A 14047-nucleotide genomic window follows, 5' to 3' on the forward strand; every position below is an offset into this window, starting at 1 on the left:
ATATAAACTATTGAAAAATAATAGCTAGTGATTTTGTGCAGTTGTCGGCGAGGCATGTCAAATGATGTTTCATCGGTCAAAACATTAATCAATTATTATATAATATTGTACAAAGTTATATATGTTTTAGTTTCATTCGGCAATATACGTCCTAATGACTAAAATTATATAAGAATAGAAAAAAAAAGACTAAATCTGTTCTTAATTTGTGCCACACAGACAACGTCAAAGACGGCAGTGTTTCCAAGGCTTCACATTGTTGTTCAAAAGAGGATCGGTTTACAACATTATGTCTGACCCCAGCAAAACATGATATGATCTTAAGCGAGAGACTCATACATGGTTTAACGGTGTTCTACTTAACAGACACTGTGTACTTATTTACTCAGGTACGTTAAAGGCTAGAGAATTAGCACGTAGCTACGTCGGCATATTTTGTAATTGGATATCGGATTATGTAATAGATATATGAATGTAACTTCATATTTTTCAGAGAAAACAACGTAATCTGTGCGCTATAATGTCAAAATCGATACTAAACCATATGGGAGATAACTCTGTATTGTGAAGATGGATATCAGCAAAAGCGTTACTAGAAGTAACTTATTACATGAGTGCCCAGCTCATATGTCTATATTTTACCATTAATTTAATAATAATATAAAAATGCTGAATTTCAGCTCTTTTTATTTCATGCATTAATTATCATGTTTTTTACATTCTTAATATTCGTGCTTGCTTTACAAGTTTGTAGATTTTCTCATTTTAACATGACAGTATGGCTACGTGCTAGTTCTATAGACTTTAAGTCCCTTGTTAACGAAAGCATTCGAAGATATGTTGAAAGTAACGGAGACGCGAACTAGTGTTTACGCAACAATAAATGTGTTTAGATACCAAGCAACTCGGTAACCCACCATTCCAGCAGGAGTCAAACGTGAACCATTACTTGTATAATGAAAATATTTTTTTTTTTAAATCAAAAAGGTCATTTAAATGCTGCCAAAACAGACATAAGTAATATTTTCTCCCTCTTTTGATCTGTTTCACCTCTTACTTGCCATGTCGATCATCTTATCCTTCTTGCAACATCATTGATTCAAATCAACCATATGTCTTAAAACGTTATACGGGAATTTGTTTTGCTAGCGCGTCGAGCGCCTCCCTCTGTGTAGTTGGTACGGATTTGCTGTCTTTAGACGAAATTAAATTGAAAAGAGTGTTTAGCGAAAAGGCAGCAGAAACAATAATAGTACAAGCAATGAGCCAGATATCATAAAATTGTCCTCGTGACACGAAGACGTACGTGTAGTGTGAAGGGCGCAAGACAAACAGGATGAAAGCGACACAAATTAGAACATTTCTAAGAATGGCATTAGCTTCAGTGCACGCTCGGCAATCCTCGTCAGACTCTGATCGACATTCTTGAAACACACGAAATCTCTGGTGTTTTTCCTCGCCATGTCCTGCAAAAGAAACAAAGAGACAAATCTAATAAAGCCGAATTATGCCGTATCGAAATTATATAACTGATTCACATGTTACTTATACAATATGTACATAGATTAGTCAATTTCATTGTGATCAGTATACGAATTGATCGTATTCTGTGTAGTGTTTGGCTCAATTATGTAGCTTCTGTCCTCCGAGGTAGACCATAATATGTATGACTCATTATCACTGACCAATCAAAAGTCACACGGAAGTTTATCAGATATACAAATTTGGAAATTTAAAATAAAAATATAGATAATAAATGGCAAAGATCTATAATACAGCCACGCCATTTGTTTCATGTTGAATTCCCACCTCATAAGAATGCTACAAAAGCATTATGAGTGTTATTCAACGCCAAGTTACAGAGAAGAATTATGTTAACAATTATAAAACATTTTTTATTACAACATTTTGCGTAATTCTTAGGTGTGAACTAACTTGAAACCATATAATAAGATTGAGATGAGAAACCACGTCTATATACTCCACGATGTATCTACCTTATATGGCGCCCAAATGGAACAGGACATGTATTAATGCATTACAGACACGGGCATGTTTTCTTTCTCTGAACAAACACAACAACAATTATATTTGATCGCGATCAAAACACGGGGTTTCCATCAATCAAAATAATCATGTTATCGATCAGACGATCACTTTAATACGTTTTCTTTTCGCATCAAATCGAACCAACTGGTATGACTAAACGAATGGTCGAAAGAACGAACAAAAGCACGCCCGAAAGAAAGAAAACAATAAATACCGAACGAAAAACGCAAACGAACAAAAAAAGAACGAACGAACGAATAAAATTATTATATGTATAATGTATCTAGTTGTACATGGGTTTCAACGTGTCCTTCCTTATATCCGTCTATGAATCTGTCTGTACACGTGTCTTTACAGAAGACACACTGCATATGACATGAACATACTTCCAGATATGATTTTATTTTATTAACTCAGACAGACAAACAAACAAACAAACACGAACAAATGACAGACGGACAGTTGGCTGGAAAGGCAGACACGCATGATATGATGATCACAATTTCCACACATTGACGAAAAAACAGTGCTGAAAAAGTTGAAGGTTAAAGAATGACAAAAAAAAACATAAATAAAATTGAGTATTTTTGTTTTGCCTGATGTAAAAGTACATTAAAATCATAAGTAGTCAAAGCTGAAGGGACAATGTAAAGAGTTCTACTCATCTGGACTTCGACGCACTTTCTGTCGATTTAGCTACCTACTGGGTCTAGACAGTGACCATAATTGTGCTTTAATTGATGTTGTCACTTTAAGGATTTTAGTTTAAAAAGACTGTTCAAATTACATTTTAATGGAACTGATGCAATAAACTCAGCTGAACTGATCACTACCTGTCGTGTCTCTGGACTTTCAAACTTAAACTTTATTACTAGTCTGTTTACAAAATACATTGAGTAGAGAAACATATTTACAACATTCAACAAATGCAACATAGATGAAGGGCGAATTATTGTTATAATTTGTGCATTGAACGGATCACTGCCTAAATTTGGATAATAAAATATGCTATATCTATAAATGAAATCTCAACAATTTGTTTGATTTATGTAAAATGAAGCCACCACTTTTGTATAAACAAGTTTATTTGTGGTTATTAACGCGTAACACTGCACGTCTCAGTGGCGGCCAGATCTAAAAGCATTTAAAGGGACTAAATCGTTAAAGTACTCCACCGCTGACAAATGGTATTTTTTCACTATCAAAAACAGGAGCAGACGATTTAGTATTTTTCTTCAGTTACAAAAGTTACTTACTTTACACCATTACCACCATTGAAAAGTTTGAGCTTCTAACTTTACTTCAAGTTAAAAATATGCAAAATAATTAATTGCATCCCGAAAAAAATCCGTGGCACTATATCCTATATTGAATGAAGTACTGATTGCCCATGTACCAAAGGCGAAATAAATCATTTTAGATTATTTTTTGTGATAATTAGACATATATATATACACGATTAAACACCAATTATTGTTCAGATGATGAATATCATTTATGCTCTGTCGGCGGTGGAGCATCTTTAAAAAATCATGAAATAAAAGATAAAAAGAATTATAGAACTGAAAATAGTTGTAAAAGTTGTGTACTTTGTGTTAATAACAAAATTTAAAAGTTTGTTTAACCATTTTGTTCAAACTGAAGAAAAACTGAAAATAAATAGAAACGACCTAGTCACTATTTCATATTATTATCTTTCGGCGAGTGTAAACAACCCCTATGTGCATGCGCGATGCGTGAACATTCAAAACATCCGATCGAAGGAAATCTCATCTGTCTAATGGACATATCTGCTATCGACCGAAAACACAAATTTATCTACTACAGGTTCCTGATTACAGTGTTAAATCTAATAAACGTTGAAACGTATGCAGAAGTTTTGTGAAGAGTTTCTAAGTGTAAATAATCCTATACTGTACAGGTTTTTGCAGCCATAAAGAAGAGTTTTCATTATATTATATGGTTTTATACTTGCTTAGAACTACCATTATTTTATTTTCATTTGTCATGATATTAGGTACTAGTCCGCTAAACCTGCCAATATGATTAGGATTTTTTCCCCTCATATATAGAGTTTATAATAAGGAAAAAATGGGGAAAAACTAATAATATAGGCATGTTTGGCGGACTAAGTAAGTACGTGTATTTCTTTTATCATTATATCAATATTTGACATTCCCTATACATTGTATATCCTTAGTTATAATGTCTATCCGTCTAATGGATATTCCCTATATATCTCTAGTTATGGTCTTTATCCGTCTAATTGGCATTCCTTATATAGCCCTAGTTATAATATATATCCGTCTAATTCCCTGTATATCCTTAGTTTTATGTCTATCCGTCTAATGGACATTCCCTATATATACCTTTTATAGTCTCTATCCATCTAATGGACATTCCCCTACATGTCACTATATAGTTTTATTATATGACTGCTGCTTTTGCTGTCTTTTGATTGGCCGATACGCTTCTCAGAAGTATTCATCAACTGCGATATCAACCCCGAAATCGGCGGCGAAAAGCACGCGAGGTTACTGGACTCAGTCCAGATACCTCTCGCGAGTCCAGTAACCTGTGTCAAAAATAGATCGAGGAAAATTCCCTTGAGATGTGACGTCATAATCACTTTTGACGTCGAGTCGTACCCAAATATAGCGTAACGGGAGTTTCCCTCATGCAATGACGTCGGCACAGTCTATTGTGACGTCATTATTATGGCGGAAGGCAGCAAGTTTACTGCGATCAACGGTTATCAACAGAAATGAACTGCAAACTGCAATTTATGGAAAACGTTCAAGAATGCCAGGCGGGCTGCAGTTGATACAATATTCCGGTTCTACCAGTCAGTGAGTCTACACCGTTAGCAAGGAGGATTTGGATATTTACCATTAATACTACATGTAACTACTTTTGTAAACAGAAAGTTTGCAAATACCATCCTGTTTTTGTAGTTAATTCTTTTTGAAGAGCCGATTGGCCAGTTATTGACTATTTCAGATAGATACGGTGAGTTATCAACCCTCGTAAATGATATAACCCTCGGCCTCCGGCCTCGGGATATATCACTTACTCGGGTTGATAACTCACCGTATCCACCTGAAAATAGGTCGATAATTGTATAATATAACCCTTTTCCATCTGATTCACTTAAAAAATCAGTCTAACTACATATATCTTAATTTTATGTGTATCTTTATGTATTCAAATGTATTCAAAGCAAAAATATATACCTTACATATACATTGTAGACCTATGCATATATTTGCTTAACAATGTACATGTACACCTGTATTCATCTATTATATATACATAATTAACGGGTGAAAATACCTCTCACTTCTTGTCATATTTCCATCAAATACTCTAAAGCTTCATAGAACGTATGCTGTTTTACTTGACAATGTAGATACAGGGGTCGGGGGGAGGGGAGGGGGGATTGCCTCCTCGTTCCCCAGGACGGGGGCAAAATATCTTTTTGCACCCCCCCTCCTCTCATTTTCGTCGACTGAAATGTTCTAAAATTGCACATTTGAAAGAAAAAAATGGTCCTCCTGCACATTTTCGTACTTTATTTTAGACAATTTTCCGCTGCGCGGCAGTTCATGTATGCATATAATGTTGAAACGTTTAACAGTAAAAAGTCAGTACACATGAACTAGACTGAAAATGTCAATGAATGAATTCTACGTACTATTAAATAAATGTCTTAAAAGATTCATTTGTTTATATGACTTAGCAAGAGAATTAATTCATTATTATTTTGTGTTACACACAACAATGTGCCGATGGTGTGAAGCCGGTATGTTCAGATCGAACAGAGTTGCATAATGATATGACGACATTGACAATTATCATTTCTAAATGCAGGTAATTTTCAATAACAAAAAAAATATCATGTTAAGAACGCTTTAAAATCATTAAAATACATTGTAAAACTCATCACAGCCATTCTAAATCGTAATATTTTTACCCAGGCCTAGGGGAGACCCTCGGACCCCCTCAAACACCAAAATCTCGCGCCTTTGGGTGCTCCCTTTCATCAAAATGCATTGCAAAATTCTAAATTGTAATATTTTTCCCGGGGTTGACCCCCGTACCCCTCGAACACCAAATTCTCGCGTCTTCGGCGCTCGCTAATTCATCAAAATACATCGTAAAACTCATCTTAGCCATTCTAAATCGTAATATTTTTTTCTCGTAGGAGACTCTCGGACCCCCCAAACACCAACATATCGCACCTTCGAAGCTCGCATGGCAATTTGCGTATTCATTAATTTCCTTTTAGCGACGCCACGTGCTGTCTATAAATGTGTACAAGGATTACATGAAAAAAATATATAAAGTATATATGGTTGTGTGTTGAATTAAACAATTGATCTCCTCCTGTGGGTGCGGGGCGAGATGGGGGGGTCCAAATATTGAGGACCTTTGCTCCCCCCCCCCCCTTGTTTCATTTTCCACTGAGATACGCTGTAAAGTATCGGCTATTATACTTAATCAGGCCAATATAACCGATAAAATATAAGTGGCCTCTTAGTGGTGTTATACATCTATATCCATTAGCCGGATGAGATTTTCAGCGACCTCAATTTCGAACTCGAATGTGCACTCGGTTCTTTCCGTTGTTTCTTGTTGTGTTTGGCGATATTTTAACGTTGATAAACATTGCCAATATTTCAAATAAAATGCTGTAATTTTGAAAACTTTCTAATTTCAGGTATAAGAACGTTTGTAGGAAGTCAAAAACCCTAAGGAATCTATGTAAATCTGATGATTTAGTAACTTTAAACAACGATGTTATGAAAACGTGAAAACATATCTTTATTCAAATTTTTGTTCTTATGCAGTCTCGTAAATGTATTTTATACCTTTTGTTTCAGTAACTAATAAGTAAGTTAACTCATGGTCAAAAAGACGCAACTCGAGATGATCTCGGCGACTGATCGCGATCGTATTTCATGAGCCAATATCTCTGCCATTTTGTATGATGTGACCTTGAAACTAAACTATTATAAACATCGTTCCATAGTATATACATACATGAATGTACAAAAAAAGACACATAATGAAGTTATGAACGTTTAAACGTCGTTCCAAAAAAGTATTTTTTTTTACGTCTGTGACCATGATCTTGAACGTTATCGTACAAAATCGAACGTACGTTTCAAGCACTCATGTACGTACAATAATAATTAAAAATCAGAACAAAAACAATAGGGATTTCCATCCGTATGGATATCCCTTATAATAAATGCTAATACATTTACTACAGTGTCCATTAGTTGTAAAGTTCGATGACGGTGAATAATACATTACAGTTCGATGACAACGATCGGCGGAGGGATACAAGTACCCGCCATTGTGTATCAAGCACTACACTAATAATAAAATGTTATTTACACAACAAAAACACAAACAAACATATATTGGCGAAAACTGGTATCACCACTTAAGCATGTGTAAGCACGTCCCAGTATAATTATAAGCTGAACGCAAATCGAAGTGACATGTTATTTCGGTGATGAATAAATTCTGAACATATAACATGTATACAGAATAATAAGACTTTTTTAAATAGATAGCACATGATTTTTACAACCTACAGTATTATACGATTTTAATGTGATTATAATATTGCTTTAGTTCAGTAACTGAGTTGATTAAACGACAATAGCTTCCAGGTTCATATATCTACATTATAATTCTTCGTCTTGAAAGTATTATTAGTATTCGTATATGTGATGAAGTGGTTGGAATTTTGTCTCTGTGTCGTAACTGGGCGAAAATTTTGACACGTTATTTCTTCTTCAGTAATCTGTTGAAAACCACAAGGTTTGATTAATTAAGCTGCAAAAAGCATTTAAATGGACAGACAAACATGTATGATGCCTTATAAACATAAATTAGAATACAGAATATTCTTAATGTTTTTATGCCTTATATATGTTAAGATGGAAATGTAATTGCAGAAATCACTTAAGAATTACTAATGATTCTGTAAAAATGTGAAATGAAATTGTAGATAAAAATTTGGCTTCAGGGTCTGACTGCATGTACTTATTTTCACTGCATTGTAGATGTAAGCAAAATGATTTTTGGCAGTACTGCCACAAATCATTTTCAGTTCTAATTTGTACTTGTAAAATTAAAACCAATGCATACATACAAGTTATTGAAAATGTTGTAATTGTTGGTGTTGAATAAAATATAAAGCTCTTAATTCGTTAGTATGAACAGTATGGCACATGTAACTATAAATCTATATTCATTTACACGTATATGAATAATCTATGATTAAACTACATTTATATGAATAATCTATGATAAAACAACATTTATATGAATAGGCTATGATAAAACTACATTTATATGAATAGGCTATGATAAAACAACATTTATATGAATAGGCTATGATAAAACAACATTTATATGAATAGGCTATGATAAAACAACATTTATATGAATAGGCTATGATAAAACAACATTTATATGAATAGGCTATGATAAAACAACATTTATATGAATAGGCTATGATAAAACAACATTTATATGAATAGGCTATGATAAAACAACATTTATATGAATAGGCTATGATAAAACAACATTTATATGAATAGGCTATGATAAAACAATATGATAAAACAACATTTATATGAATAGGCTATGATAAAACAACATTTATATGAATAGGCTATGATAAAACAACATTTATATGAATTAGGCTATGATAAAAACAACATTTATATGAATTAGGCTATGATCTATGACTAAACAACATTTATATGATTAGGCTATGATAAAACAACATTTATTTGAATAGGCTATGATAAAACAATATTTATATAAATAGCCTATGATAAAACAATATTTATATGAATAGCCTATGATAAAACAATATTTATTTGAATAGCCTATGATAAAACAATATTTATATGAATAACATATGATAAAACAATATTTATTTGAATAGCCTATGATAAAACAATATTTATTTGAATAGCCTATGATAAAACAATATTTATTTGAATAGCCTATGATAAAACAATATTTATTTGAATAGCCTATGATAAAACAATATTTATATGAATAGGCTATGAAAAACAATATTTATATGAATAAGCTATGATAAAACAATATTTATATAAATAGGCTATGATAAAACAACATTTATATGAATAGGCTATGATAAAACAACATTTATATGAATAGGATATGATGAAACAACATTTATATGAATAGGCTATGATAAAAAACAACATTTATATGAATAGCCCATGATAAAATAACCATTTTATGAATAAAATATGAAAAAACAATCATTATTTGACTAGTCTATGATAAAACAATATTTATATGAATAACATATGATAAAACAATATTTATTTAAATAGCCTATGATAAAACAATATTTATACGAATAGCCTATGATAAAACAATATTTATTTGAATAGCCTATGATAAAACAATATTTATTTGAATAGCCTATGATAAAACAATATTTATATGAATAGCCTATGATAAAACAATATTTATTTGAATAGCCTATGATAAAACAATATTTATTTGAATAGCCTATGATAAAACAATATTATTTGAATAGCCTATGATCAATTAATGAATAACATTTATGAATAGCCTATGATAAAACAATATTTTTTGAATAGCCTATGATAAAACATATTTATATGAATAAAATATGAAAAACAATAGTTATTTGAATAGCCTATGATAAAACAATATTTATATGAATAACATATGATAAAACAATATTTATTTGAATAGCCTATGATAAAACAATATTTATTTGAATAGCCTATGATAAAACAATATTTATTTGAATAGCCTATGATAAAACAATATTTATATGAATATCCTGTGATAAAATAACATTTATACGAATAGCCTATGATAAAACAATATTTATACGAATAGCCTATGATAAAACAACATTTATATGAATAACATATGATAAAACAATAGTTATTTGAATAGCCTATGATAAAACAATATTTATTGAATACTATGATAAAACAATATTTATTTGAATAGCCTATGATAAAACAATATTTATTTGAATAGCCTATGATAAAACAATATTTATACGAATAGCCAATATTTATACGAGCCTATGATAATACTACATTTATATGAATATCCTGTGATAAAACAACATTTATGATTTCAAGTTTAAATCAGCAATGAAATTTCATTTCGCAGTTTTGCCGTATCACGAGGTAATTAAGGCTTAATGTTAAAATATACTAGATTCATAAACAGTTATTGGTATAACGATTGCTCGACGGGAAATAACCTTCGATGTTTTTCAATATGAAAACTAAATGTGTGATTTATGACCAGAAGAAAATTATATTAAATTAAAAGCTTATTTAATAGACAAGAGGATGAAGAAAAGACCATACGTATGTAAACATCGGAATATATAAAGTAAATAGGGCGTGTAATGTTTGTAGTAATGAAATAGTGGGAAATATTATCATCTTGTATAATTTACCAACACTTCTCCAAATGAAACACAATTTTAATACGTACATCAAAAGATGCCTTCTACCAAATGTTCGGCTAATGAGGAGCTTACTTTCTAATCACCAACTTTTCTATGAATTCAATTACAATAATCTTGTTAAAGTGCCAGCATAGATTCTGACATGAAGGTTGCAAGCTTTCAATGGGTGTCAAAGGTTATGTAACCGAAAACTTAGAAGAAGACAAATTTTACGTATACATATACGTCCTTGATTAGCATATTCCAAAGTATGGAAAATAAATTGGTAAATCTGTTCATAATCCGAAATTGTTTCTGTTAGACTTTTTGTTAAGCATGGAAGATCCCTAGTGCATATACTATATGGTACACGGTAGATGATTCCAATGTAGGTAAATGTATAAAACAATGGATTGATACACAGGGTTAAAAAACAAGGAATTTTTTTTTTGGGGGGGGGGGGGGGGAATCGTCTGGCATTCCATGTCATTAAAATATAATCAAAGGTTTTGTCGTACTTTGTTGGTGTCTCTTTGTTATAAATGGTAACATAGTGAATAAGAGTTTCCTTCCATGGTTTTATTTAAGTTAAATCCATCTTTAGATTATATACTAAGGGCCGTTTAGTCCTATACACCCTGGCGGCAATAAAATAATACTTCTCCGTCTTCTAATATCAGTCTTATCAATCTGTGTCTATGGTGGCCATGGACGTGTGTCGAGTCGAGAGCCGAGTACATGTACAGTATACCTCCAGTATATGTACTGCCTATGGCAACATGTAATAAATCACGATTCAAACGTGATATCAGGCAATGATACTATAACAACTTTCTAAATCGTCTGAAATAACTGCTCGATAATATATTAAAAGTGTACCGATATGTGCATCGTATTTTCAATTATCTCAAAGAGATCGACATTTTAACATCGTATCAAATCAACATTTCATCTTTTAATTAACTTTATCTTAAATTTACTTTATCTCCTGCAAACATTTTTTTTGTATAAAACCAATCATACTACATGGTTCATTTCAGTCACGTAGTCATTACATTGTTTACATTGTGTATCCATGTACAAGCGACGTGCGTATTGTTTATGACACTATGGTATAGCACTAATGATGAGCGATTGTCTAAGACTAAGAAACAAAACAATTTATCTTCGAACTTAACTTAAGTACTGTATACAAAGGATTAAGTACATGTTTGGCAAAGATTTATGAATAAAATCCGTTATTTTATAAGGAATCAATCAAAAGCCCCTGAACACTTTAAAAGTTATACGTGTCGTAATTTTCATACAAACCTATCAGGAAGTTACCACCATTTTATTACAATACCTACAACGCATAGGTTTTAATTTACATGAACAAATAAGAACTCAAAATGAGTTTTGGTAGTACTGTCAAAAACAAATATTTGCGTTTATTTCCAGTGTGATGGTTACATATGGTCAGATCATAAATCCAAGTTGTTATCTACAATTTAATTCAGCATTTTACAGTGTTATCTGTAATATTGTTAAGTGACTTCTGTCGATGTTTTCATCTAAACATAAATAAAAGAAAACACGAACTTTTACAGTGCAAAAACTTTTTTTATAACTAATGTTTATAATAAGGCACGATACATTAGTGTCTATGCCTTTGAATGATTTCCACAACTTAATTCTTTAGCTCTATTCTCTTTTCTATCTCAGTAGAATATAAGATAATGACTTATAATAAATCATTTATTCTTTAGCAATTTTTGCGTCCATTGGCTTAAACCCGGCATACATTTTATAACATTTCCCACAAAATGATATTTCGATATCCCAGGAGTTACTATCATTGTCGTTATTTCCAACCCTAGACAACAACGGATGAGATAGTTTGGACATTGGATATACATCAGAAGAATCAAGTAACGGTACACTAAATGAATTTGAATTTGAGCGTCGCTCTTTGTAGTCTTCAAAGGAAGTCACTGCAAGCCTTTGATTAGATCAGAGTTTTGTTATCCTGAAATGCCCTCAGATTCAATTAAGACATAGTCCAGAAATAAAAATAACAACAGTGATAGTAACCCCTGAAGTATCGTGAATGACAAAAGGGTTACCCTTTTTTGCACTTTACCTGATTTTGATGATAAAACCAACAAAAGAACTCCAACACAAGGTCCAAAGAGACAGATTGTTTCCAGCAAAAATGGCAGAAGTTGGCTGCGGGCACTCTGTGAGCAGACGAAGAGCTGTAATTGTGATGAGGACGATCCTAACGTAAAAGCGGCATAATTATCGGATGTTTTAGACAGGTACAGAATGGTAATCACGATCGTCAATATGACATCATAGACTACAACGCCACAGATGACTATAGTCTGATGTTTCTTTTCTACCATCTGTTTAACTGCAGCTACAACAAACACTGTGAACAGTAGACTACCATGACATAGTGCCACTAGCCGGAGGTCGGCACAACTGAAGTCCAAGTAATCAACTGGCACAGCCTTCGTGGTCCAAACACTTTTCACGTCGACGTCAGCATCTGTATTGAGCTCTCCACCCGAATGATATTTCTGTGTAAATGCATCCTCTGGAGATTTATAAAAGATGATATCGTCATGCAATGCAATATTCTGTTTATCATGTCTGTCGTTTGTAAACCATAGATTGCTCTGAACTGCACTTTTACCCGAGTTGTCTTTAGAGACATTGTGGTTGTCTGCAGGCATCGGCCCCGTATAATTGTTAGACACTGATCTAGGCCAGTAAGGTCCAATCAGGTAGAACGTCTGTATAACCATCCCTAACACAGCTAATAGAATTATCAGCCAGCGATTTCTGCATCGTTCTCGAATCGAACTGACCAGTGCAATAAGGGCTATCAAATATAAGAACACGACGAATAAGGCCTGGATAACATCGTACACTTGTCCCGCGTATTGTAGCATGTTGTCCATGTCACCAGACACTCACCGTCACTGTCACGACGGGTATGTCATGTACATAAGTATAGCGTTTAAATATAGCGTTTCATGGTTCACTGCAGTCATGCACCAGCTAAGATACTTATAATTACAGCGCCGTTACAACAAGTGTTCCTGTTGGCTGGGAGCTGATCTAGTAGGCTGGTAACTTGTTGATTGATTGATGGGGCTTAACGTCCTTGTTCCGGTTATAACCGAGCCTAGGGCACAGGCTGGTAACTGATGCAGTAGATTAGATTTTAAGTGTCATGTAACAAAGGCATTGATTGACTGAAACATCAGCAGCCCGACTGATTGCCCCCCTGACTAACAGGATCGCCGACAACATTGAGAAGTAGGCGGAGCCAGCGGATCTTTGATCTGTTGTACAATGTGTTTGATCACATTGTGTACTATTTATTTTTTACAGTGTATACATTCAATCATTGTGTTAAAAATTCGTAATTGTTTTGTTTCACTTATTAAGCGAATGTTTTGAGGATGTTTTGTTCATAAATTATTGGCCATTTCTCTCGAC

General features: G+C 32.9%; 1 protein-coding gene across 1 annotated transcript; it reads right to left on the bottom strand.

Annotated features, from left to right (window-relative positions):
- Nucleotides 1–670: 670 nt before the first annotated feature.
- LOC138334859 (uncharacterized) lies at nucleotides 671–13561 on the bottom strand. Its single transcript, XM_069283643.1, has 2 exons — nucleotides 12678–13561; nucleotides 671–1466 (listed from the first exon to the last, which is right to left on the bottom strand). Exons 1-2 carry the CDS (start codon nucleotides 13501–13503, stop codon nucleotides 1126–1128), a joined length of 1167 nt encoding a protein of 388 aa, XP_069139744.1. The 5' UTR covers nucleotides 13504–13561; the 3' UTR covers nucleotides 671–1125.
- Between the last annotated feature and the right edge of the window lie 486 nt (nucleotides 13562–14047).

Source organism: Argopecten irradians, chromosome 11 (genome assembly GCF_041381155.1).
Source record: "Argopecten irradians isolate NY chromosome 11, Ai_NY, whole genome shotgun sequence".
Lineage (NCBI taxonomy): Eukaryota > Metazoa > Mollusca > Bivalvia > Pectinida > Pectinidae > Argopecten > Argopecten irradians.

Bases quoted from the DNA above. Each gene is read 5' to 3' on its own strand.
- LOC138334859 (XM_069283643.1), bottom strand. From the start codon at position 13,503: ATGGACAACATGCTACAATACGCGGGACAAGTGTACGATGTTATCCAG. The intron at 1,467-12,677 runs GTAAAGTGCAAA...TTTCTTTTGCAG, and splicing joins GGTTTTATCATCAAAATCAG to GACATGGCGAGGAAAAACAC.